The sequence below is a fragment of the Triturus cristatus genome, chromosome 7, assembly GCF_964204655.1.
Source record: "Triturus cristatus chromosome 7, aTriCri1.1, whole genome shotgun sequence".
In the NCBI taxonomy this organism is placed as follows: domain Eukaryota; kingdom Metazoa; phylum Chordata; class Amphibia; order Caudata; family Salamandridae; genus Triturus; species Triturus cristatus.
The window spans coordinates 1,512,379,799-1,512,407,558 of NC_140590.1; the positions used below are offsets into that span (position 1 = coordinate 1,512,379,799).

At 52.6% G+C, this 27,760-nt stretch overlaps 1 protein-coding gene across 2 annotated transcripts in view; it reads right to left on the reverse strand.

Annotated features, from left to right (window-relative positions):
- Window positions 1–27,760, reverse strand: part of AURKA (aurora kinase A) — a 77,313-nt gene that overhangs the window by 13,648 nt on the left and 35,905 nt on the right. For both annotated transcript variants that reach the window (XM_085619265.1, XM_085619266.1), the window contains exon 6: window positions 10,973–11,111. In XM_085619265.1, coding sequence (XP_085475391.1) covers window positions 10,973–11,111 — 139 coding nt within the window. The remainder of the gene's footprint in view (window positions 1–10,972; window positions 11,112–27,760) is intronic.

The following is a 27,760-nucleotide window of genomic DNA, read 5'->3' on the forward strand; positions in this document are numbered from 1 at the left end:
GCAGAAGTCCCACCTTGGTGCGCCATCTTCGGGTTTTTTTCCCTCTGTATTTTTTTTCTTTTAACCCTAGGCGTTCTAGTAATTTCCATTTCAATAGTTCTCTTAGTATCTCCTTGTTCTTTTTATTGTTTGTCCTGCTACCTTCTTCTCCTGCCTCATCTTTCTGGCGGAGGAGGGTGGGTTCGCTAGTGAATCCAGAAAGATCTTCAAGCTGCAAAACTACACCGACGGGTAAGAAACTTTTCGTTTTGCAGCGTGAATCTTTCTGGATTCACTATGCTGTGCATAGTTTTTGTAGCGGTTTGTTATCTTTGTGGCGGCTGGGTGGAAGATGAGCGCTGGTCGTTGAATATATGTTGAAGCACCTTTTGTCCTACTTGTGCTTACTTGTGCTTCCTTGTTCATCCACGCAGTAGTGTTTAGTGAACGTGTGCACTGAAGCCCAAGTTGCCGCCAGGCATATGTCTTGAATGCGCGTGTTTGCCAGAAAGGCAATTGTTGCCCCTTTTTTCCTTGTGGAGTGTGCTTGTGCCCCCTCCGATGGTTCTTGTCCTGCCTGATTGTGGCAGAATTTTATCGTTAGTGCGATCCATCTTGCGATGGTGCCCTTTAGTCACTGGTCTACCCAGGAAGCTGGTTGCGAATGAGAAAAAACTTTTGTTTTCCTGTGCTCCTTTGTTCTTTCGATGCAGTGCATCACCGCCCTTCTAGCGTCTAGAGTGTGTAGTGCCCTTTCAGCGCCCGTTGGGTTTTGAAAGAAACTTGGTATTTGAATTGTCTGGTTCATATGGAATGCGGACACCACCTTTGGCATGAAGTGTGGGTCCGTCCTCATGACGACTGTCCTTGTGTATTTGGATGTAGGGCTCCTGTAGTGTTAGCGCTTGCAGTTCGCTTACTCTGCGTAGCGAGGTTATTGCCACCAGAAAGGCTGTTTTCATTGTCAGCATTTGTAGAGAGGCCTTGTGTATGGGCTCAAAGGGCGCCTTCATAAGTTCTGTAAGGACTACGTTGAGGTTCCATGCTGGTGGCGGCATTCTTTTAGGTGGCGCTAATCTTTTTGCCCCTTCGAGGAATCTCTTTACTACCCGAGAGGTAAAGAAACTCCCCCCCCCCCCCGTCTCACCTAGTGTGTAAGCTACGATCGCCGCTAGGTGGACTCTTAGCAACGACGAGCATAGATTAGCCTTTAGTAGGTGTGTGAGGTATCTAAGCACTGTTGATTCCCTGGTCATTTTATTTTGCATCTTATTTCTGCTGCACCATATTGTAAACCTTTTCCATTTATCCCCATAGCACTTCCGTGTTGTTGGCCTCCTTGCCTCCCGTAGCACTCGCATAGTGCTTTGAGGTAGCTTAAGGTGTGCGAACTCCAAGTCCTCAGGAGCCAAGCCGCTAGGCTGAGGCTCTCTGTCTCTGGGTGTAGAACCTCTCCGTTCTGCATGGTGAGTAAGTCTTTTATTCTAGCGAATTTGTGTGGGGGCCCCTGCGCCATTTCCACTATTTGCGAGTACCAGATCTGTCTTGCCCACTGTGGTGCCACTAGGACCAGCGTCATGTTGCTGGTCCTGCATTTGTAGAGTACCCTGTGTACCAGTGGTATTGGTGGAAAAGCGTAGGCAAATGTTTTTGACCAGCTTATCCATAGGGCATTCCCCTGGGATTGTTTTTCTGGTTGTCTGGATGCGAAGTTTTGGCATTTTGCATTCTGGTGTGTTGCAAATAGATCTATTGTCTGTGTTCCCCACCTTTTGAATAGTCTTTGCGTTTCCTGCCCATTGAGCTCCCACTCGTGGGATGCTGAAGTCTGCCTGCTGAGCCAGTCTGCTTCCACATTGTCCTTTCCTGGTCGGTGTATGGCCAGCAGGTCTATTTTGAGTGGGATGGCCCATTTCCAGATCTCCTGGGCCAGGTTGGATAGGGGAAACGATTGTGTTCCTCCCTGCTTGTTGATGTAGGACATTGCTGTGGTGTTGTCCGTTTGTATCAACACTGATTGTACAGTTTCCTCTGGAAGGCCTTCAGGGCTAGCAGTACGGTTTTCAACTCCAGGTAGTTGATGTGCTTGACCGCATCCGCTGGAGTCAACAGACCCCTCACTCTGAGCTTGCTCATGTGTGCTCCCCATCCTATCTGGGAGGAGTCTGTGGTGATTGTCACAGTTGGGCTTGGAGGTGTCAAGGGCTTCCCTATAGTCATGTTGTCCCTTTTCCACCAGGTTCTCTTCTTGCACAGTGTGCGTTTGTGAGAAAGTGCCATCTTTCCTGCATGGTATGCCCCCACTTTTTGCTGAATTACTGAATGTACTTTGACTGAGTGTACCCTGGACTCCTGCCAATCAGGTGCCCAGGGCCTATGTTCCTTCCCTATAACAAACCAAACCCAAATTGGCAAACCCTGGCCACATGTCAGCCCCTGGTATATGGTACCCTAAGTACCCAGGGCTTTGTGACCAAGGAAGGCCTCTAAGGGCTGCAGCACTCCTTGTGCCACCCTTAGAGGCCCTGTACCCTTACACACACACTGCCTTTGCAGGCTGAGTGTTTGGGTGCAAGACAAAAACAAAGTCGACATGGCACACATCCCTGTGTACTATGCCCATCACCTACACTGCCATGGCATACATCAGTCACCCCTCTAGCTGGGTGCTGTATGCCAATGGTGTGGGCGCAGGAGCCCTGTGCCCCTACAGTTCCCAGGTCCATTCCTGGGCACTGCAAGTGCAGTGCTGCCATTTAAGAGTACATGGTGCTGAGAGCTCGTCAAACACGAGCTCCACAGCACCATAATGGCAACACTAAAGACTGGGAAGTTTGGTATCAAACTTCTCAGCACATTAAACCCACACTGATGCCAGTGTGGGATTTAATGTACACAGCACCCCAGAGGGCATCTTAGAGGTACCCCCTTTAACCTAACCTCCAATCCACGTCTGCTCTGAGGCTGCCTAGGCTGCCACCCAGCAGACATGTTGCTGGACCCCTGGGTAGGAGAGCCCCTGCTCTCCTGGGCCTGCAGCAATGCACATCCTGGGCGAGGTGCTAAATCTCCTCCCCCAGGATGGGCAGGGGGAAGCCTCCGAGTTTCCCCAGGCCCCTGCAACCCCCCACTCTGGCGGGAAGCTTAAACCGGAAACCCCAAATAAGGACAGGGGATGTGCAAGCCTGCCAACCCCACCCCTCAGGTGGGGGAGGCGAGGTGAAGCACATCTCCGGGCTCTCGCCATCTTGAAGATGGGGAGCCCTACCCTATCAGGACTAGGCTACTGCCCCCCCTCCCACAGGAGAGAGGCAGGATAGGGGGTGTACCCACCCCAGGACAGGGACCCATTGGTCCCTGACCTTCACCTACCGATAACGCCCCTAAATCTAGTATTTACGGGCACCCTGAACCTTCCTTCCCCAGATTCCAGATTCAAAACTACGAAGAGCAAGAAGAAAGAAGACCTGCCCTGCAGCTGCTGAAAAGAGGAAGACACCAACTGCTTTGGCCCCAGCCCTACCGGCCTGTCGACCCTCGAACCTGCTCCTGCTCCAACCCGGCATCTCTTGTGGCTAGCAACCTCACCAACCCCGGAGGACCTGGCTACCTTTTGGCTCCAAGCCCCTGGGACTCCCATGAGTAGAGGCTCTACTCAAAACCTCTCTAACCCCTGGCAGCAGCCCCGAACCGCAAACCCAGCACACTGCACCAGCCGAGCCTGGCCAGTGCCGGAGTGAACAAAGACCCTGAGGACGACCCCATGGCAACTGTGACCCCGAGTCCAGCACCCAAGGACCTCCCTCGACACTCCTGAAGAAGCCTGCAGCCTCAGAACAAGGTCTCCCCCCCCCCCCAACCGCGATCAGAGGGTAAGATTTCCCGACACCAAAAGGCACCCCTGCACGCAGTGCCCCATGGCCCCCTGTGCCCAATCCCGGGGTGCCTACCTATCCAACTACCCAACTTACCTCTCGAAGTGGTTGTGGCACCTGAAGAGTCCTCGTCCCCGAGCTTGCAGTCTTTTTCCCAAACCGGAGATTTCCCATTGAAATCCATTGAGCGCCCGAAGGCTCAAAAGCCCTCTGCACCCAGCCGCCCGAGTGGCCCTGGTAGTGAAGACTCTACACATACCCACTTCCCCACTTGCCCTGAGTAAGTGACCAGGAGCCCAGCTCCCACAGCCGCGTGGCGTGCCAGTCAGCAGCCACCAACCAAGGCCCCCCTAACCCTCATAGGATAACATTGGGCCCAACTCTCTCTGCACCCGGCGCCCTAGAGCCGCTGAGGGTGAACCAACTTTACCTACCTGACCCTGGGAGACCCCCCCCATGGGGACTAGGTGAATGCACGACGCCATCATACCCATGATCTTGCTCGCTGTGCTCACTGTCAGAGCTCGCCCACTCTGGTAGAGACGCGTCTCCTTCAGCAGGGCTATTGTTCCTGTCGCTGGGCATGACCGTTGTCTATGGTGTTGATATGCGCCCCCAGGAAGTTCTTCACCTGTTCTGGTTGCATTGATGACTTCCCCCAGTGTATTGAGAACGCCAGGTTTGTTAGTGTTCTTGTCACCCGCTCTGCGTGTTCCTTGCACTTGTCGCGAGTACTTGCTTTGATTAGCCAGTCGTCTAGGTAAGGATACACATGAATCCCTTCCCTCCGTAGATACACTGCTACTGCTGCAAGGCATTTTGTGAAAACCCTTAGGGCGGACTTTAGACCGAATGCCAGGGTTGTGAATTGGTAATGATCCTGGTTGATGTTGAACCGCAACAGGTTTTTGTGGCGCCTGTTCATCGGGATGTGCAGGTAGGCATCTTTGAGATCCACGGTGGACATAAAGTCTCCGCCTCGTATTTGAGGTAGCACTTCTTGTAGCGATGTCATTTTGAATTTTTGCGTCTTTATGAATTTGTTTAGGAATCGTAGATCCAGGATGGGTCTTAGTGTTTCGTCCACCTTTGGGACCAGGAAGTAGTTTGAGTACACTCCCTTGTTCCTTTCTCTGCATGGCACTGGTTCTATGGCCTCCTTTTGGAGTAGTTGTAGCGTCTCTTCTCTGAGTTGAGCAAGCTCTTGACCAGAGCGTTGTCTTCTTTGGTTTCTTGTTTGGAGGTCTTTTTTCCAACTCTATGCAGTATCCGTACTGTATGACGTTGAGTATCCATTTGTCGGAGGTTATTTTTTGCCATTGTTGAAGGTAAAGTCCCAGTCTTCCGCCTACTGGTGTTGCATGCTCGTAGGCGTTTGGTTTGTGTACCCCCCTTACTGTGCTTACTTTGTGCTTCACCCCTCGGGGTATACTGAGGGTGAGCATTTTCTTCCGTGCGAAGTCACTTTGATGAGGGTTGGTCTCCCCCCATCTTCTCTGGCCACGTCCGTTTCCCCTACCGCAAAAGGACTGGCCTCGAGGCTGGTACTGCCAGTTTTGCTTTTGCTGTCCCTGCTGGTCGTGACTTCCACCCTGCTGTCCTTGCTGGAATATCTGGTGTGACGTTCCCGGCTGGTTTCCTCCCCTTCCGTAGGGTCTCCGAGCTGGGGTGCCTCTTCTCATCCCTCTGAATTGCAGGGCCCCCATGGACCTTGCCTTGTCATTCTTTCTTCAGTTGGGTGAGTTTTTTCGTCCACCGGAGCACCGAACAGCGTCTCACGGTTGAAAGGGGTGTTCAGTATGTTGTTCTGGACCTCTTGCTTGAATCCTGAAATTGAGCCAGGCCTGCCTCCTTTCAGTGATTCCTATAGCCATCAGCCTGCTCGATGTCTCTGCCCCGTCCAATGCTGTCTTAATGCACGAGTTTGCAATATTCTTCCCTTCCTCCACCAGATGGGAAGCTCTGCTGGTATTGCTCGGGGAGAGGTTTGATTAGGTCTCCCATCTCGTCCCAGTGCTGGTACCTGTTCAGTAGGGCATTGGAGTTCCGCCATGTGCCAGTGCATTGCCGCATTTCTCAACCTTTCTCCCCGTGAGGTCATTCCTTCTGCTCTCCTTGTCAGGAGGCGGCCCTGAGGTTGCTGGTACATTGGCCCTTTTCCTGGCCATGGACGCAATGATGGAGTCAGCTGTGACTGATCCTTTGATATATGGCGGGTCCTTGAGGAGTGCTTGTATTTCTTCTCTGTTCTGGGAGTGATGGATCTGCAAGTTCCTGGGTTCTTGAACGCCTCCTTCCCTTGGTTCATTACGCTTTGGAGCATGGGGACGAACTGGCTCCTAGTCTGGATGGGGAGCAGTGTTGAGTAGAAAACCTGCTTTCGGCTTCTCCTCATCCAATTTCACGCCAAAAGCTGCTGCAGCGCTCTTGACGACCATGTTGTATGCCCCAATGTAGTCTGGCGGCGAAGGCCTCGAAGGATAGGACTCCACGGGCTCTTCGGCATTTTCGGCGTCTATGTCCTGCCATTCCAGCTCATGTGTCGTTGACGGCACCGAGCCGTAGATCGACTGCTGCTCCTCTTCCTCATCTTCTCCCTCATAGTAGGGGTCTTCTTACTCTTCTACAGGATCTCTCGACTGCTCTTCGGCGTCAAACTCTTCCTGTTCTTCAACTACATCAGTAGACTGTTTCGTTGGGTTTTGAATTTCATTTTCTCATCGAACTCCTTCCTCTGAAGGATGCTCTCCATCTCCGCCTCGAGCCTTCTCTTTTTCTTCTCCATTTCGGAGGCATGTTCGGCGTCAAGCGCTGGTCTTTGACGGAGCTTGCGTCGACGCGGCCTTGTCCTTTGTCGCCGAACGCCCCACCTCGTGGGTCTGCTTCGACGAACTCTGTTTCTCAGCGGCCTTCGGCACCTGGGAGTCCTTCTCGCAGGATTCACTGGGCCTTTCGTCCTAGGATCCACTTGCGGTCGTCTAAATTTTCGGCGCCTGTGTTCCTTTTGAGGACTGACTGTTTTTCGAGAGTCACTACCAGATTTTCAGGGCCCTTTCGGGGGTTTCGTACTAGACGTGTCTGCTACCTTGTCAGGCGTTTTATCGGTCATTGCGACAGTGAAGACATCAGGTCCCTCGGCGAGGTTGTCTTCATAGTCGGTGGAGAGTCCCAGTTCGTACAGCGACGGGGCCTTACCCTTGCCTTCCATGTTGAAGTTGGCTCTCCTCTGCCTTTCTCTCACCCGGAGTGTCTTCGGCGTGAAGGCGGAACAGGCATTGCAGTCCTTGCTCTCGTGGTCGATCGGCAGGCAAATGTTGCAGACCGGATGTTGGTCCTTCTGCGCGTATTTGTGGTGGCAGTTACGGCAGAATTTAAAGGGTGTCTTGTCCATTGCGCTCAGAGTCTGAGTGCGCATTTTCTGATGGGCGAAGATTGAGGTTCTCCTCCTTAGTCGTCCCGGCTGTATGCTCTTCCTCTCTGTAGTCTTCTATAAATTCTCCTTCGATGAAACTAGTGTATTTTTCTTCTTCTTTCGTTAAAACTCTGGAGCTTCGATGACGATCCAGACCCAATGGCGGAAAAAAGAATCTGAAGATGGCGCACCAAGGTGGGACTTCCGCAGGAAGCACAACGACGTCACGAGAGGTACACCAAATGGGATGTAGACACCCACTTGGGATACAAAAAAAAAAAAAAAGACTGAATCCGGACCCAACCACCAGATCGCGGAATAATGCACAGCATAGTGAATCCAGAAAGATTCACGCTGCAAAACAGCTCCTTACCGAACTGTTCCAGCCTCTTGGATTCCCGATCCGGGGGAGCAGACGGGAAGGAGGATTTGGAAGTAGAGGCCTGGATAACCAGGCTCTCGGGCGTGGGGTGTTGGGACAGAAAACTGGGGTTGCCCGGAGCAGGAGGTACTGTGGAGGGCTTGGACCAGGTGCTCTTCAGAACGTCCACTAGTGCCTCATTGAACTGCAGCAGAGGCTCCGAAGCGCTTGCTGACGGTTGAAGCACTTCAGTGAGGTTAGTCCTCACGGCCACAGCAGGCAGCTCCAGCCCAAGGGCTTCGGACGCCTTGCGCAGCACCACGGAAAATGCAGCACCTTCCTCCGAAGCCACAGTAGGAGGAGAGATGAAACCAGTGTCTGGGGAGGTGTCCCCCAGCTCATCTGCCCAGTCCTGAAATAAGCCGGCCTGCATGGCCAGAGGGTCCTCAGACCCCTCCTAGTCGCCCCCGTCATCCGATTCCTGATAAACAAGGGGAATAATCGGAGCCGGACAGTAGATGAAAAGGTCATCCATTGAATGCGGCGCCGCACTGGCCCTGGACAACGGCGTTGTCTGGAGACTGCGCCGGGGGTGGTACCGGTGTCAGCGCCGACAGAGGCGGCGTCGTGAGGTCGACCAGCACCGACTGAGATCCAGGCCTGGATCCCACAGGGACCTTCGGCGTCAGGACCGAAGTCGACGACTGGGCCGGAGCTGCCGGCTTGCTAGGCCGCCCAGTTGAGTCCGCGGGGCCCAGAGGTGCGCCGGCAGAGCCAGGCCCCTCATGGCTGAGAGGAAGGCACTGATCTCCGCCAGAGTCTCGTCAGTCCCAGGGACCGGTGGGTATGGGGACAGACGTGGCTCCTGCGGCTCCAACGGAGCCGTTGGGGTGGTACACCCGGACCCTCGACCGAATCACGCGACCGGCGAGGGGAGTCCTAAGAGCGGTGTCGTCTCCTGGACTTCTTACCATGCTTCGACTTACCCGAAGACTAGGAACCCGACGAGCTGTGATGGTGGCTGCGGCTCTGTGACCGGTCCTTCGACCTCCTCCTGGACCGGAACCTTGAATGGCATGGAGCAGAGTGTCAGAGCTCGAGAAGCTTGTGGGACCGCTCCCGCCTAGCCTTCGAGGTCAAGGCCTGGCAGTCGAGAAACGACTGCCCATCGTGGTCGGCGCCCAGGCAGTAAAGGCACCAGCAGTGGTGGTCCGTCACCGACAGTCGGTGACAGGAGTCACAGGCTTTAAACCCAGGCATCCTACCGGCACCAGTTAGAGTCGAGCAGACAAAAGAGTCCAAAAAGTTTGTCAAAAAGTGACTAAAGGGGTAAGCTCTTCCCGGATCAGCACTGTGGCGTGGAAAAAAGAACTGACGTCAGCGCGCGAGGGCGGCGTCCAAGTACTCAGACGTCATTCCGGTGCACGACGCCAACGACTGACGCGGAGCCGCCGCCTAGCGACGTGCAAGGGGTATTGCTTACGAAAAATCTTTCTGGATCCAGCCTGACGCCTGGGGATATTCTAAGGTGAGGAATCTAACGTGTTTCTTTCAGATAATGTGTATACACACACGTCAGTGAATCCCCTAGTACGACGCAGAATTATTTTTCTTGTTTAGATAAGCCCCTGAAGAAGGGATCCCATCCCGAAATGCATTAGGCAGGACTGATCGCCATGTAAATGACAAGCTAATTATTCGGTGTTACATATGAAAACTATGTGAAGGCATCAATGTTATGATTTAGCAATATGTTCAGTCTCGATTAAAAAAGGTAAATTGCATTAAGTATTTTCTCAAAGAAATTATTCAAATGGACCCAATCATGAAAAATTTAATGATTTGATTCTGTAAAACGTGTGGACTTGGCTTGTTTAGTTTTCATATGTATGGCAGGTAGCATACGTTTCAGTGTGGCACGCCATTGACAAGCATGCAATATTTCTTACATCGATTAGAAAAGGTGTGTACAATACATTAACACAAAATTGATACACGCCAGGCTGTGTGACTTAATGCCGACAGAAGTGCATACCCAATATAGCACATCTCCAAGGGCAGTTCACGCGAGTGTGGTGAGAGATTACCTTAGTGTGGCCCAATATAAGCTGCAGCCCTCAAGGACCCTCTTTAGCATCCATGCCCTAGGTAGCAGGAGTCCCATTCACTAGGGACTTCGAGGTGCTAAATTTCTTGCCAATTGGGGAAACAATTTTACAGTTTTAGGGAAAGATCGGATACTGACCCGGATAGCACTTCTGTCAAAACTGCATCATTTACCATGCAAAAAGTGGGGGTGACCATGACACAAAAAAACAAAAAAAAAACAGTACATTCCTACAGGAGCAATAGCAGATATTCACTCTGCTCTCAGATAGAACGTAGGTTGCATATGGAACCTGCTTCTTGGCAAATGTTGAACTACAAAAGGAGTCCTCCACTGCTGACACCATGGGGTCATTAACCCCAAGTAGGTTGACAATCAACTAGGTTGCAGGTAAGACTTGTTCTTGCCTTTCTGCATGTACTAGGACGTAGTAGAGACCGAAAAAGATTCAGCCTGATGAGGGCCCGAAACATGTTGGCACGAGGAATAATTAAGGATGAATGAACCCCAATGTATCACTTGATCCATTTTTTTTTTCCACGCTTCATAATTTCTAAATAAAGGAAACTGCTATAGGTACACAGAGGCAGTTCGTTGTATGGACACTATAAATCCCACATAGTTTATTCTGATCTCCCTTCACTTGAGGCCGCCTTGATGGTATTATTCAATCAGGGGTGGGACCATCAGTCGGCGCATGCCACAAAAATGTGCTTGAGACTTCACCAATATCTAAGATATTACTCCTGCAATGCCAGAGACCATCTTTAAATGTTAAAGTGTGAGCTTCACTCGCCTTTGATAGTGTGGAGGGAATACAATAAAATCAGTGTGCATAATACTTTGCTTCCACTGTCTTGCTGTTGTGTGCCACACACGGCACTCAGACATGTGGCAGCCTCTGTAGAAGATTGATTGCATGGGAACTACATGCTCACGCTGGTTGAGCATGCATCCATCCAAATAAAGAACATGCATTTTGAGCATTCACGTTGGCCTTGCACAGATAACCAACTCTACTACAATTAAAACTCAGTAGCAAGGACCTCAGCTGAGGAGGTAAACAGCCAACAGGATGTTATGGAACAGCAAATATTAGTATCATAAAGGGGAGGAAAAATCTACACTGAATCAAAACAGACTAGACTCCAGAGACAACCTGATCACGCCTTACTCCTGGGAAGGACATGTTAACCCTCCACTTGTAAACACCACTGGAAAATTGTTAAATAGCTTACCGTAGCAGATCGTTGGTCATCAAACATCTTATGTTTCTGGAGCTCTCTGAATAACTCTCCACGTGGTGCATATTCCAAAATAAGGTACACTCTGGTAGCATCATGGAAGTAACCATACAGCCTTAATATGTTTGGATGCCTGAAAGACAGATCGAGTGTTAAAAAGCAAAACTAGGCTGTGCTCCGAGAAGTAATATCAACCAGGTATTCTATTTCAGCCTATCTAAACTTTACCTCACGCCCATAGTCCCCAGAAGAAACTTATTTACCAGTCCCTTATCTAAGATCATAACCTCAACCAATCTCTGTAGCGTTTATTCAGTATGTGTCCTCCAAGTTGTCACTTAGAGGCTTGTTGGACAACTAGCACCTGCAAACAAAAAGATAGTTACTTACCTTCTGCAGTATTTCTGGGGGTTGAATGGATTAAAATTGAATTGATGAAATTGTGTCAGTGCGCTGTGTAGGTTGCCCACCAAGCCGGTCTAGTGGCTAGGCTGTGGGGATAACCACCAATGTACACGGCCTCCAGCAACATGCACCATGGCCAGGCCCTGCAGCCAACCTGACAAACGCAGCTAACTCACTTCATAGAAGGGGTTGGGCAAAAGGACAGCCCAAAACCAAGTGTATAAGGCCCACAGGAACCCGCCCAATTTATTTCTCTTTTATTATGCACATTTTAAATTGCACACCCCTGAGCCAGTAAAGGATGCGATATTGCAACTTTGTGGCATTTCAAAGATGCGAGGTACCCTGTACCTTGGTAATTGAAAATCCAGTGACAGAAGCATATGGCTTTAAGTGAGATAGTCTTTAAGAGACAGCCAAAATAGGCTAGCTAGAGCAGACCTAGCAGCAGCATGTCTCAGCACATTTAGTACAAGGCGGGCCTTGTACACCATTTTGCACTCGCTGTAGCTTCTGTAATCTTGATTTAGTAGTTCCCAGGTAGAGTACATACAGTAGTCGAACTTTGAGGTGACTGGTGCTTGTAGAATTATTTTCCTTGCAGAGTGGAAGGACAAAAAAAAAAAAAATCCACTTTTTCGCCACAGCAACTATTTGGTGTTCAAGTGATAGTGCCGATCTAGCCACACAGATTTTTTAAATATTTTTTCCTTGGGAACGGGTAGGGCCCATTTGCATCACGCCATCAAGCTGAGGAACACTTAGAAGGGCTTTTTCCAAAAATGAGAACCTCAGTTTTGTTGGCATTTAATTTGAGGCAACTATTGGTTCTCCATTTATCCACCTGTCAGGCACCTCTCCAATTGTACTGCCCTCCCAGACTCCTGGCATAGTAACTAAGTGGAGTGTCATCTGCATAGGATAGAAGTGTCACGTTATGACTCCCTTTCAGCCTGGGCACATACAGATGGAGTAGTTTCTTTTCTGTAACTCCAGTTCTGTAGTAGGGGTATCTCTGTTATAGTCATAATCTAGTGAATAGTCCCGCCCATGTGCGTGGACCCCGGAGCAATAAAAAATAATCTCTAAAAGGTGACAAATCATGCAGACCTGCATACACCTTTAAGAGAGAATTTAATTTAAAGACAGACAATGCAGCCTATACCCACAGGCTACACTGTCCAGTACTTAAACTAGAATTCCACCAACATCCACAAACAGCACTGCCGGTCTAGTTTTTCTCCACATAGGAAAAAACCCTGCCTCTACCAGCAAAAGCCTCTGGAATGATAGAGAGGAAGGAGTGGACAGACAAGCCCCATAGGCTGCCATTATGTGGCTTGGAACAGGATACTGTGCCTTTAAGAAAACTTTCCAGTTTTCCAGAACTTTCCCCAGTATCCCAGAATGCCCAGCAGGTCCCATTTACTTTCAGTTCTTTTTGAAGGCGTAGCACGCCAGACCTGTAGCATTCTACATATGAATAAGTATCTCTCCACCGGGGAGGAGGGCGGGCGCTTATGACTATAACAGAGATACCCCTACTACAGAACTGGAGTTACAGAAAAGAAACTAATCCTTCTGTAGTAGGGGATCTCTGTGTATAGTCATAATCTAGTGAATAGAATGGCAAGCCCATCCCCACACAACAAAAGCGGTGGAGAACACACAAGACACTACCACTACTGTGCGAACAAATTTCGCAGCGAAGCCTGCCCAACCAGCGCATCTGCCCTGGCATCTGTGTCCAGACAGTAATGCGCAGCAAAGGTATGGACCGACTTCCAAGTGGCCGCCTTACAGATTTCCGCAATCGGAACATTACGCAGCAAAGCCGTCGTGGCAGCTTTGCCCCTGGTGGAATGAGCCTTAGGTTTACCCCCTAAGGTCTTATTAGCCTTTTGATAACAATTGTATGCAGGACACAATCCACCGAGAAATGGACTGCTTAGAGGTCGCAAGACCCGTCCTGACTGAGCCATAATTAACAAACAATTGGTCAGACCTACGAATATCCTTGGTCTTATCCAGATAAAATTTCAACACCCTCCGAACATCCAGGGAATGGAGAGACCTTTCCGCTGGCGAAGAGGGATTCTGAAAGAACGTAGGTAAAGTTATGGTCTGGTTGACATGAAAATCAGAGATAACCTTAGGAAGAAATTTAGGGTGAGTACGCATCACAACCTTAGCAGCATGAAATACAGTATAAGGTTCTTGACAACATAATGCCTGAAGTTCACTCACTCTGCGGGCCGATGTAATGGCCACTAGGAACGCCGCCTTCCAGGATAGGTGCTGCAATGAAGCCTTGTGAATGGGTTCAAAAGGCTCCTTCATCAGTCTGGACAGCACCACATTCAAGTCCCAGGAAGGCGAGGGAAGTCTGACAGGAGGAAACACTTTCTTCAAGCCTTCCAAAAAATCCTTGACCACAGGGATCTGAAAGAAGGAAGTCTGTGAAGGGCATTTCCTGTAAGCAGTCAAAGCAGCCAGATGAACCTTAATGGAATGGAAATTAAGGCCAGACTGCGCCAGATGTAAAAGGTATGGAAGGATGACATCTACCTTACATGTTGTCGGATCAAAGTTCTTGGACTTGCACCAGATACAGAACCTCTTCCACTTGTAAGCATAGGATGTTCTAGTGGAAGGTCGCTTAGACTCCTTCAGAATGTCCATACAGTCGTCTGGTAGATTCAGATGGCCATATTGCACTATTTCAGGAGCCATGCCGCCAAACTCAAAGACGAGAGGTTGGGGTGCACCATCCGCCCCCCGAACTTCGTGAGAAGGTCCGGCCTGCACGGCAACCGCATGTGAGGAAGGAGAGACCGGTGAAGAAGGTCCGTGAACCACCACTGCCTGGGCCACTCCGGGGCGATCAGGATCATCCGCGCCCTGGACTGGGACAACTTGATGAGCACCGCCGGAATCAGGGGAATGGGTGGAAAAGCGTACAGAAAGCTGTTCGACCAATCGATCCATAGCGCATTCCCCAGCGTCCCCCGCTGGTAGTACCTGGATGCGAAGTCTCGGCATTTGCTGTTTTCGGCGGTGGCGAACAGATCTACGTCTGGAGTCCCCCACCTTGCGAAGACTTCCTAGTACTTCGTCGTTTATGACCCATTCGTGGTTTTCCTGAATCAGCCTGCTCAAGGCGTCCGCCTGAGCATTCTGCACTCCTGGCAGATGCGTGGCCGTAATAGTCGGTCCTCTGGCCAGCAGCCAGCGCCAGATCGCCTGTGCCTCCTGCGACAGAGTGCGCGATCTCGACCCCCCCTGCTTGTTGAGAGAATACATCGTGGTTGTATTGTCCGTCTGTATCAGCAGCGAGTTGGTCTGGAAGGAAGGCCTTCAGTGCCAGGAAGACAGATCTGAGTTCCAGGAAATTGATGTGGTACGTCGATTCCAAAGCAGACCACTTCCCCTGAATCTGCAAGTCCCCGGAATGCGCTCCCCAGCCCTGGAGAGACGCATCCGTCACGACACTCGTCGTGGGAATGTCCTTGTGGAAGGGAACCCCCTTGAGGAGGTTTTCCGCCGAACACCACCACTTCAGAGACTGAAGAGCATGCAGCGACAGGCGTATCTTGTCGTCCCAAGAGCCTGTCCTCTGATCCCACTGATCCTCCAAACACTCCTGCAGTGGTTTCATGTGTAGCCGAGCGTGAGGAAGATACAGGAGGCCATCGATCCCAGTAGAGACGACACCTTCCTCACTGTCGTCGATGGAGCAGTCCTGAGGTCCTGAGCCTTCCGAAGGAGTGATAACCGTCTCTCCTCCGAAGGAAACACGCTTGCTGACCGCGTATCGATGGAGGCCCCCAGGTACTGTATGCACTGGACCGGAGTCGTGACCGACTTGGACATGTTGACGTGTAACCCCAGCTTGTGCAAGAGCTCGCACGTCCATCGGAAGTGTTCTTGCGCTTCCGCGAAGGATGATGCCTTGATCAGCCAATCGTCCAGATACGGGTAGACCAACACCTTGTTCCTCCGCAGGTGTGCCGCCACCACCGCCATGCACTTCGAAAAGGTCCTGGGTGCAGATTTTAGCCCGAACGGCAGTACTGTGTATTGATAGTGATTGGCGCCAACTTGGAATCGCAGGAACTTCCTGTGCTTCCTCGCTATGGGCACATGGAAGTACGCATCCTGTAGATCTATGGCACAGAGCCAGTCTCCCCGTTGCAGCTGAGGGTAAATCTGGTGCAACAAAAGCATGCGGAACCTCTCTGCGAATCCATTTGTTTGCCTGCCTCAAATCCAGAATGGGCCTGAACTCGTTCTTGTCCTTCTTGCGAACGAGGAAGAACTGAGAGTACAGACCTCTTCCCCTTTGAGACAGAGGTACCTCTTCTACTGCCTTTTTTCTCAACAAGATGTCTGCCTCCGCCTGGAGCTCTCAGCTGGAATCGAGAGCTGACCGGCGGAATCGCTGGAGGCGGGCTGATAAACCGAAGACTGTATCCATTGCAAACAATATTCAGCACCCACTTGTCCTGAGTAATTTTTCTCCACTCTGCCGGAAAAAATTGAATGCTTCCTGTTGGAAACAGCCCACTCCCACTCCGCAGGGTGGTGGTGGACCTTCCCGACACAATGGGGTAGCTTGGCTCGAGTGGTCAGGAAACAGGCGCAGTGCTAAGCATACAATATACCCATACAAGAACCATGCGTGCATCCGTTCCAAAAACGACTCCACCGTAAAAATTATGAAAATATTCTTCTTTATCTTTCTTCTCTTAGTTGCTGATTGGGAAAATAAATAACAATCACAATATACAAATTCTTAAATAGAGCAGGTCAAATAAATATTTGCTGTTTGATGAAATAAATAGGGGTGATCATAAATAACAGGGCATAAATACAAGTGCAATATATACAGACAATTAAATACTTTGAGGTAATAAATACTGTACCAATAAATACTGTACACCAACAAGTCCCGTGGACCTATGAATTCAGTGCAGCAATAAATAGATAAGAACTTAATAAATACAGTATCCCCAATAAATAATTAGAAGTATACAGTACACTTTGTGAATCAGATGGCACTTCAACTCTTAAGGGCTGATTTGGCCCAGGTACAGCTTGTAGGGTGTGGAAGGCTTGAGGGGGGGCTACTCCCTGGCTGAGGCAAAGGCTGAGGCCTAAACTGAGGTAGATCAAAAGGGGGGAATTCCAATGCCCTGGCTTCCCTCTCCACACAACCTCTCTAGGTCAGTCCCAGTTCACCCCAGGCACAGTCAGGTGGGTTTCAGCACCTCCCTAGCCCCTCAGAGTAGTCTCTCAGGTCTCCACAGGGCCTTAGGCGCCCTCTACTCCACTTACTGCCCTTTTCTGATGTTCCGACGCCGCTGGAGTCGTGTCGACGCCGTGAGGCGGTTCCGGTTCGGTCTCGGCGGCCTCGGCACAGTGTCAGTTCTTTGTCGACGCCGGTAGGCGGTTCCGGTCCGATGTCGGTGGCCTCGGTTCGAACTCGACCTCCGATTCGACGGCGTCGGGCAGTCTCTTCACGATGTCGACTTCGGGCGGCTCCGGTCCGATGGCGCACTCGGCTCCGATGACGTCGGCCGGCCTGGCCTCGCTGTCGACTTCCGGCGACTCCGGGGTGCGATCCTCACCCCCGACCTCCGGTGTTCCTCCTTACAGGTTCCGGGCGACTCCGGAGTGCGATCCTCACTCCCGACCTCCGGTGCTCCTCGACCTCGGTCTCCGACGACTCCGGAGGGCGGACTTCACTCCTCCGATGACGCCGCTCGCTCGACCTCGGTTCACCTCCTTCTCGACCCTTGGTATTCCTCTCGACCTCCGCCGGCGCCCTCTTACGACCTCAGGCGGCTCCGGGTACGACGTCTGCTACCTCAGTCAGCGCCGCTTCTCCACCTCGGGCTCCAGGTCTTCGGCTACTCGACGCCAGGCTCCAGGGAAACCAGTTCTCAGGTCAGAATCTTGCTGTCTTCTTATTTCTAAGGCCTGTTCCTGCTGTCCAGGTCCTTAGGATGGTTTTCTTCCGACTTCTTCCCACACAGGGCTATAGGCTGGGATCCATCAGTAGGGACAAGTATCAAGGGTGGGTTTATGGACCCCACTCCAGGCACAAGTTTCCACCCCTGCTGCTTCACTCCTTCCTCCTTCACTGCTGTGCTCCTCTCTCTTCACCAGTCAGGTGCCAACTGCCAGCTCCAACTGCCAACTGCCTCTCTTATCCTCCCAACATTCTAAACCGTTTTCAACTGTCACACAGTTCTGGAATCTCCTGGAAGGTTCTGGAAGGTGCTGGTAGGTTCCAGTGGATGCTGGTGATGTCACAGGAGGCCACCATTTTGTGCTTCAGGCCCTCAGACAGAAGTTTCAGGGGTAGGTAAAATGGCTCCCTGAATCTGCAGCAACACTAAAAAGTCTGGTGGTTCCCAAAAAGGAAAAATTCAAACAGGGTTTGAGGCAAAAGTGGGACAAAATAAATAATGATGAGGAGGGACCACCCAAAGGGCTGACAGGTCTAACACGCGTCCCCCCCAGCTGAAAGTGGGGAGAGCTACCCAACCCCTTGGGAGTTCTCATCACTAAGGCGGAAATACCTTGAGAGACCGTCTGCATTGGCGTGGTCCACTCCAGGCCGATGTTCCACCTGAAAGTCCATCCCCTGTAGGGAAATAGACCACCTCAACAACTTGGGATTCTCCCCCTTCATTTGCATCAGCCAACGAAGGGGTCTGTGGTCGGTCTGAACCAGGAAGTGCGAGCCAAACAGGTATGGCCGCAACTTCTTCAGAGCCCATACCACTGCAAAGGCTTCACGCTCTATTGCACTCCACTTCTGTTCCCTGGGAAGTAGTCTCCTGGATAGGAAGACCACGGGTTGATCCAGACCCTCTTCGTTGAGTTGCGATAACACTGCCCCAATGCCATGTTCTGATGCATCTGTCTGGACAATGAACTTCTTGGAAAAGTCTGGGGCCCGTAAGACCGGGGCCTCGCACATGGCTTTCTTCAATTTCTCAAAGGCTTGCTGACAAGCCTCCGTCCAGACTACCCGTCGAGGTTGTTTCTTGGACGTGAGCTCCGTGAGAGGGGCTACGATGGTACCGTACCCCTTCACGAAGCGGCGATAGTATCCCGTGAGGCCCAAAAATGCTCGGACCTCAGTCTGTGTCTTGGGGGGTTCCCAGGCCATGATGGCCTCGATCTTCGCCTGGAGGGGCTGCACCGTTCCCCTACCCACCAAGTGTCCAAGGTACACTACCGACCCCTGCCCGATCTGGCACTTGCTGGCCTTGATCGTCAATCCAGCTTGTCTCAGGGCCTGGAGAACAGCTTGCAGGTGACGCAAGTGATCCTCCCAGCTGTTACTGAAGACGGCTATGTCATCCAGATAAGCAGCAGAGAAACTCTCCATTCCGGTGAGGATCTGGTTTACCAGGCGCTGAAACGTGGCAGGTGCGTTCTTGAGCCCAAAGGGCATCACACAGAACTGGTAGTGGCCATTGGGCGTGGAGAAGGCTGACCTTTCCCTTGCTCCATTAGTCAAAGAGATCTGCCAGTACCCTGAAGTAAGGTCAAAGGTACTTAGATATTGGGCAGCTCCCAGCCGGTCAATTAATTCATCCGCCCTAGGGATCGGATTAGCATCAGTCTTTGTCACTGAATTCAGTCCCCGGTAGTCCACACAGAACCTCAGTTCTGGTTGGGCACCCGGTGGTGCAGCTTTTGGTACTAACACCACCGGACTGGACCAGGGGCTGCTAGAAGGTTCGATCACTCCTAGCTCCAGCATCTTAGTGACTTCACTATGAATGCTGGCCTTCACCTTGTCTGACATCCGGTAGATCTTGGACTTCACAGGTGGGCTGTCTCCTGTGTCCACGTCATGGACGCACAGGTGAGTCCTACCCGGGACAAGGGAGAACAACGAGGAGTACTGCCCCAGGACCTGGCGACAGTCCTCCTGCTGTTCAGGAGTTAGAGATGGGGAGAGAATCACTCCCTCCACCGACCCATCCTTTTCCTGAGACGCAAACAGATCAGGGAGAGGCTCGCTTTCCACGTCCTCTCCTCCGTCAGTCACCATCATCAAGATGACTTCGGGCCTCTCGTGGTGGGGTTTGAGGCGGTTGGCATGCAGCACCCGCAGGGGCTGACGAGGGGTCTTCAGGTCCACCAAGTAGGTAGCCTTACCCTTCTTCTCCAACACCTCAAAGGGTCCTGACCAGCGATCCTGGAGGGCACTAAGCTCTCCTGGTTCGATCACCCACACCTTCTGGCCAGGCTCCAACTCCACCGGGTGAGCGTTGTGGTCATACCACGCCTTCATTACTGCTTGGCTGGCTTCCAAGTTGTCAGAAGCTTGCTTCCACAACTTAGCCATTTGGCTCCGGAAGGCCAGCATGTAGCTCACCACATCCTGGGGGAGCTTTCTGGGAGTTCTTTCCCATCCGTCTCTCACCAGGTTAAGAGGTCCGCGTACAGGGTGCCCATACAGAAGCTCGAAGGGGCTGAAGCCCACTCCCTTCTGTGGCACTTCCCTGTAAGAAAAAAGTAAACAGGGTAGGAGGACGTCCCATTTCCTCCGCAGGCTTTCAGGCAGACTTCTGATCATGCCTTTTAAGGTTTTATTAAACCTCTCCACCAGACCATTGGTCTGGGGGTGGTAAGGAGTTGTGAACCGGTAGGTCACTCCACACTCCTTCCACATTGCCCGCATATATGCTGACATGAAGTTGGTCCCCCTGTCGGACACAACTTCCTTGGGAAAACCCACTCGGGTAAAGATTCCCATCAGGGCCCTAGCCACAACAGGTGCTGTTATGGTCCTCAGAGGTATTGCCTCTGGGTACCGTGTGGCATGATCCACCAGAACCAGGATAAACCTGTGACCAGCTGATGTTGGCGGATCTAACGGACCCACAATGTCGATGCCCACCCTTTCAAAGGGGGTGCTAACGACAGGAAGTGGTTCCAGGGGAGCTTTCAGCTTCACCCCTGTTTTCCCACTGGCTTGGCAAGACACACATGTCCGGCAGTAGGTATCGGACGACACTTTCATCTGAGGCCAATAAAAGTGTGGGACAAGACGGGCGAAGGTCTTGTCTTGCCCCAGGTGTCCTGCCAATGGTATCTCGTGAGCCAACTCTAAAAGGAAGGCTCGATAACGTTGAGGGACTACCAAGGCTCGTGACGATCCATGTAGGGGTGCCTTGGGTTCACTGTAGAGGAGGCCATCCTCCCAGTAAACACTGTAGTTCCCTTCAACGTTCCCTGCTGCCTGGGCTTCGGCCTGTCGCCTCAGCCCCTCAAGGGTAGGGCACTCCCTCTGGCCCTGGCAGAATTCCTCCCTGGACGGGCCTCCCTCCACGTGCCACTCGGCCGGGATGGGCAGGTTCTCCAGGTTGGTAACGTCCCCCTCCGCAGACTCCTGGTCCACCACCTCCGGTGGCCTATCCGTCCTACGGGGTGGAGACGCCGAGGCAGGCTCCTCCTGTCCTCGGTTCTTCCCTTGACTGGCAGCTGGCTGGGCCTTTGTTCCAGGCTCCAGCCGGAATGAACTCCCTCTTCGGGTAGTCACGGACCTTGTGCTAACACAGGCCCAGTCAGGTGTACCCAGCATCTCGGTATGAGTCCGGTATTCCACCTCCTTCCAAGCGTTGTGCTCCATGTCATTGCCCAGCAGACAATCGACTGGCACGGCAGGGCTTACGGCAACTCGAAGTGAACCTGCAACCCCCCCCCATTCAAAGGGAACCTCAGCCACGGGATAGTGGCCGGTTCTGCCGTCAGCCATCGCGGCTGGGTGGAGTACATCGGGAATGACTTGCTCTGGAGACACCAGTTGGCTACGTACCATAGTCATACTGGCTCCTGTGTCTCTCAGAGCCTCCCCTCTTTGGCCGTTGATGGTGATCCACTGCCCATACTTTGCAGTATTTGCGGGCACCTGGATCTTAGGAACCATCTCCCGTTCTCCCAGGGACACTAAAGTGACACCCGCCCACTCCCTTCCCTTAGTTAAGGGCATCTCCTCCCCGAGCACTACACTAGCTACTCCGGGGGGCTTTCCTCCAGTGGGAGGGGGTGATCGTTTCTGACACTTCGGATCTCCTTTATAGTGTCCAACGCCACCGCACTCATAGCAATGGACAACCCTTGGCTGCTGACTCTGGCCAGGATTAGGGTTTCTGGGTGGGTTAGCCTTAGAGGTGAATCCTGTTCCCTTCCCTTGGAAGTTATTTTGGGGGCCTTTGGAGAACTCCTTTTTCTTTTCCCCTCCTTCTTTCTTCTGGGGGGCGCCCTGTCCGGCCTTTTGAGTATCCCCTCCAGTCCCCCTTGTGGACACCCGGGTACTAGCCCAAATGTCCGCCTCCTCAGCAAGCTTCCGGGGGCTGGTCAGCTTGCTATCCACCAGGTGTTGCCGCAGTTCAGGGAAACATTTCTCGAGTAGGTGTTCCTTCAGTACTAGGTCAAACAGCTCCTCGTAGTTCCTTACTTCACTGCCCTGAATCCAACCTTCCAGTGCCTTCTTTGCATAGTCCAGGAAGTCCACCCAATTCTGTGTGCCCAGTTTGTGACTACCCCTGAACTTCTGTCTGTACTTTTCCGGAGTAAGTCCAAACTTCCTGATGAGCGCCAGTTTCATGGTGGGGTAGTGGGTTTGCTCATCCTCTTCGAGGGCCAATAAAGCATCCCTACCAGCTGGAGGCATGTACTTATACAATCCCCCTCCCCAATACTTCGCTGGAACCCCATGGGCCCTCAATGAGACCTCATAGGCTGCTAGCCACTTGGCGATGTCGTCACCCGCCCCATAGCTCGCTACAATGTCCTTTGGCAGGTAAGGTTTGGATTCCCTGGTGGACTCTTGGTTTTGGCTGCCACCATTAGGAACAGGTTGTGCCCCGATTCTCAAAATCTGAAGATCTATTTCTTTCAGTCGCAATTCATGGGCCATCCTCTGCTCCTCTTTCTCCTTTTCCAGCCTTGCCAAGTCCCATGTGAGCTGTCTCTTCTCTCTCCGGTCTGCTAACTCCACTTCGGATAAGCCCCCACTAGAGACAGTGCTGCCCTTCCTAGAAAGTGTCCTGGGCCCTGCTGACAGGTTCCCCACCTCAGGTTGGTACATCTCAGCCCCCTCGGGGTCAGGCTCTCCATCCCTGTCCTCTTCCTCAGCCTTGCTTTCCCTGCGTGCCTCCCCCCAAGCCCTTAAGCTGGTTTGAAGTGCACCCTTCTTTGCTCCTGGGGGACAGTACACCCCCTCTCGCTGGCAAAACTCCCTGAGTTGGGCCACAGTGTACGTGTCTAGATTTTCAAGAACAAACTCCATCTTGCCCACTCAGGTTAGAGGACAGGTTTTGTGCAGTAACAATGCAGGGGGGTACCTTTAGTAATACCTCCTCCCACCACCAGAGTAAATTTGGAAAAAACAAAAACCCACAATTAGGAAGGCCGCTGTGAGAAAACTCCCGGTGTAGGCCTATGGACTACCCACAGTTATTGTTAAGTATATGTAGGCACAGCTCTATCCCACCACTGAACACCAATTTATGTTGGAAACAGCCCACTCCCACTCCGCAGGGTGGTGGTGGACCTTCCCGACACAATGGGGTAGCTTGGCTCGAGTGGTCAGGAAACAGGCGCAGTGCTAAGCATACAATATACCCATACAAGAACCATGCGTGCATCCGTTCCAAAAACGACTCTACACCGTAAAAATTATGAAAATATTCTTCTTTATCTTTCTTCTCTTAGTTGCTGATTGGGAAAATAAATAACAATCACAATATACAAATTCTTAAATAGAGCAGGTCAAATAAATATTTGCTGTTTGATGAAATAAATAGGGGTGATCATAAATAACAGGGCATAAATACAAGTGCAATATATACAGACAATTAAATACTTTGAGGTAATAAATACTGTACCAATAAATACTGTACCAATAAATACTGTACACCAACAAGTCCCGTGGACCTATGAATTCAGTGCAGCAATAAATAGATAAGAACTTAATAAATACAGTATCCCCAATAAATAATTAGAAGTATACAGTACACTTTGTGAATCAGATGGCACTTCAACTCTTAAGGGCTGATTTGGCCCAGGTACAGCTTGTAGGGTGTGGAAGGCTTGAGGGGGGCTACTCCCTGGCTGAGGCAAAGGCTGAGGCCTAAACTGAGGTAGATCAAAAGGGGGGAATTCCAATGCCCTGGCTTCCCTCTCCACACAACCTCTCTAGGTCAGTCCCAGTTCACCCCAGGCACAGTCAGGTGGGTTTCAGCACCTCCCTAGCCCCTCAGAGTAGTCTCTCAGGTCTCCACAGGGCCTTAGGCGCCCTCTACTCCACTTACTGCCCTTTTCTGATGTTCCGACGCCGCTGGAGTCGTGTCGACGCCGTGAGGCGGTTCCGGTTCGGTCTCGGCGGCCTCGGCACAGTGTCAGTTCTTTGTCGACGCCGGTAGGCGGTTCCGGTCCGATGTCGGTGGCCTCGGTTCGAACTCGACCTCCGATTCGACGGCGTCGGGCAGTCTCTTCACGATGTCGACTTCGGGCGGCTCCGGTCCGATGGCGCACTCGGCTCCGATGACGTCGGCCGGCCTGGCCTCGCTGTCGACTTCCGGCGACTCCGGGGTGCGATCCTCACCCCCGACCTCCGGTGTTCCTCCTTACAGGTTCCGGGCGACTCCGGAGTGCGATCCTCACTCCCGACCTCCGGTGCTCCTCGACCTCGGTCTCCGACGACTCCGGAGGGCGGACTTCACTCCTCCGATGACGCCGCTCGCTCGACCTCGGTTCACCTCCTTCTCGACCCTTGGTATTCCTCTCGACCTCCGCCGGCGCCCTCTTACGACCTCAGGCGGCTCCGGGTACGACGTCTGCTACCTCAGTCAGCGCCGCTTCTCCACCTCGGGCTCCAGGTCTTCGGCTACTCGACGCCAGGCTCCAGGGAAACCAGTTCTCAGGTCAGAATCTTGCTGTCTTCTTATTTCTAAGGCCTGTTCCTGCTGTCCAGGTCCTTAGGATGGTTTTCTTCTGACTTCTTCCCACACAGGGCTATAGGCTGGGATCCATCAGTAGGGACAAGTATCAAGGGTGGGTTTATGGACCCCACTCCAGGCACAAGTTTCCACCCCTGCTGCTTCACTCCTTCCTCCTTCACTGCTGTGCTCCTCTCTCTTCACCAGTCAGGTGCCAACTGCCAGCTCCAACTGCCAACTGCCTCTCTTATCCTCCCAACATTCTAAACCGTTTTCAACTGTCACACAGTTCTGGAATCTCCTGGAAGGTTCTGGAAGGTGCTGGTAGGTTCCAGTGGATGCTGGTGATGTCACAGGAGGCCACCATTTTGTGCTTCAGGCCCTCAGACAGAAGTTTCAGGGGTAGGTAAAATGGCTCCCTGAATCTGCAGCAACACTAAAAAGTCTGGTGGTTCCCAAAAAGGAAAAATTCAAACAGGGTTTGAGGCAAAAGTGGGACAAAATAAATAATGATGAGGAGGGACCACCCAAAGGGCTGACAGGTCTAACACTTCCCCCCACTGGAGTGGGTAACGGTTGAGGGGGAAGTAACCGCTCAGGGCCGAGACCCGGCCGGGCCCTTGGTTGTGGTAGTAGCCTGCTGGCCTCCTCTACCCCTCTGGCGTTTCTGGAAGGGCTTGCGGAACTGCTGCTGTTGTGGCTGCTGCTGTCCCGAGCCCTGCCCCCGCCCTCTGCCCGACGACCCGAACCTCCTTTGGAACAGGCGCTTCTTTTTCTCGGCCTTCTCCAACCAGACGGCCGTCAGGGTTTCCGCCTCAGCCTTCATGCGGGCCATCTCATCGTCCGCATGCTTCCCGAACAGGGTTTCCCCCGAGAAGGGCAGGTTGGCCACTCTTTGCTGCGCCTCTGGCTTGAGGGACGTCAGGCGCAGCCACGAATGGCGCCGCTGGTGGACGCCATGACAGTAGGCGTGGGCGGCCAATAAAGATACATCCGCCGCTGCGCTGATCGTTTGGTTCGACACCAGCATGCCTTCGCGCACCGTCTCCAAGAAGTCCTCCTTCTTGTCCCGTGGCAGGAGGTCTGCATATTGCTGCAGGGACTCCCACAGGGCCCGGTCGTAAAGGCCCAACAAAGCCCCTGCACTCGCCGCCTTCATGGTGGTGGCGGCGGTACCACACACCTTCCTGCCCGCAGAATCCAGCCAGCGGCTTTCTTTGTCGGGTGGAACCGTGGAGGCCGGGGCGGTCGCATGTTTTCTTGCCGCCGTCACGATCACCGAATCCGGCTTCGGATCCACTCTCAAAAATGACGGATCCGACTCCGGGGCCCTGTACTTTTTCATGAGCCTGGAAGGAGCGGCCTTCGTCGCCGCGGGAGTAAGGAACAGCTCCAAGGCAGGTTCCAACAGTCCTGGTACCAGAGGCAGTAGGGGGCGAGACAGGTGTTTATGAAGCGTCTCGAATATCACGGACGTCGTGGGTGTTGGAACCGTCACACCCAACTTTGCAGCCCCTCGCAACAGCACCTCTTGGAACGAGACCAAGTCGTCCACCGGAGACACCCTCGTCCCCGAGGAGTCCGACAGCGTCGGGGAAAGGTCTCTGTCCGAGGAGCGCGTGCGCGACCTGGACCTATACCTCCTACGGCGTCGTCTTGAGTCCGACGAGGACCGTCCACAGCTCCGTGATCTTCTCCTGTGAGAGCGGGAGCGCGACCTCTTCGGCTTCGGCCTGTCCGCCGGTCTCGCTGGTCCAGGCGACCGTGGGCGTCGTGGCTTCGGGGTCCCCTGCGGCGGAGTCGGGTACCGTGGAAGGGACACCGACCGTGGGGGAACCGGCAGCGGTCCCACAGGGGTGCGTGGCAGCGACAGAGGCTGGGGCGGCGGAGGCAGCGTCCGCGGCCGAGGTGGCGGTGGAGGTGTTTGTGGAGGTGGTGGCGGTGTCGGCGGGAGAGGAGGAGGCGACGGAGGCATCCGAGGCGGCGTATACACCACCGAGTACACCGATCCCGGTGACTCTCTTCCTCGACGGCAACCTCAAGCGCCTCGACGGCAACCTCAAGCGCCTCGACGGCGACCTCAAGCGCCTCGACGGCGACCTCAAGCGCCTCGACGGCGATCTCCTTCTCTTCATCGACGGCGAGCTGCGATCCCTCGACGGCGAATGCAGACGCCGGGTCCCATCTCGACGACGACCGCTGGACAGAGCAGACGACGGCGTCGTCGCCGACGCCGATGTAGTCGACGGCGGCCTATTCAGGTCCCTCGACGGCGATCGTCGACGCCGCTTCTCCCCAGAGCACTGGGGGGACGGCGAACAGACGGTGGTCATCCTCCTCGACGTCGCCGGGGAGTGGGAGCGCTTACTGGTCTTCCTGCCCCTGGGGAGCCCCCCAGAGGCCTCAGTATGGGCCAAATCAGCCCCTCCAGACCCACCTGGTGCCTTCAGTCTTTGTTCCTCCAGAACTTGAAGCCTGATCTTCATTCTGTCCCTCAGGGTCCTGGCAGAGAACGAGTGGCAGATGGTACAGCTTTCAGGCACGTGGGACTGGGGAAGGCAACCTATGCACACCTCGTGTGGATCAGTTTTAGCCTTCTTTCGACCACATTCTGGGCACTTGTCGAACAAGCCAGGCATGTTGACAGTACCAGCTACTAAACACAAGAAAAAGTGACAAAAATTGCCAAAATCTCAAATAAACCCTTGAAAAGGGGAGAGCTCAATGCTCCAGGGTCCTGCTAGCAGGAGCCGGAAAAAAGAACTGAAAGTAAATGGGACCTGCTGGGCATTCTGGGATACTGGGGAAAGTTCTGGAAAACTGGAAAGTTCTCTTAAAGGCACAGTATCCTGTTCCAAGCCACATAATGGCAGCCTATGGGGCTTGTCTGTCCACTCCTTCCTCTCTATCATTCCAGAGGCTTTTGCTGGTAGAGGCAGGGTTTTTTCCTATGTGGAGAAAAACTAGACAGGCAGTGCTGTTTGTGGATGTTGGTGGAATTCTAGTTGAAGTACTGGACAGTGTAGCCTGTGGGTATAGGCTGCATTGTCGGTCTTTAAATTAAATTCTCTCTTAAGGTGTATGCAGGTCTGCATGATTTGTCACCTTTTAGAGATTTTTTATTGCTCCGGGGTCCACGCACATGGGCGGGACTATTCACTAGATGACTATACACAGAGATCCCCTACTACAGAAATTAAGTAACAGGGCTCAGGAGCGAGCCCCTGGGTCTGTGAGATCGGGTCAGAGGAGTAAGATTTTTGCACAACTTAGGAGCGGTCCTGTGAAAAGTATGCCAACCATTCCCCCTCATGCCACAAGCATGTAGGAGTAAGCCGTGTGAGTCAATGGCAAAAAAGAAATTGACAATGCTGAACAAAGTCATACATTTACCCCAGTACAA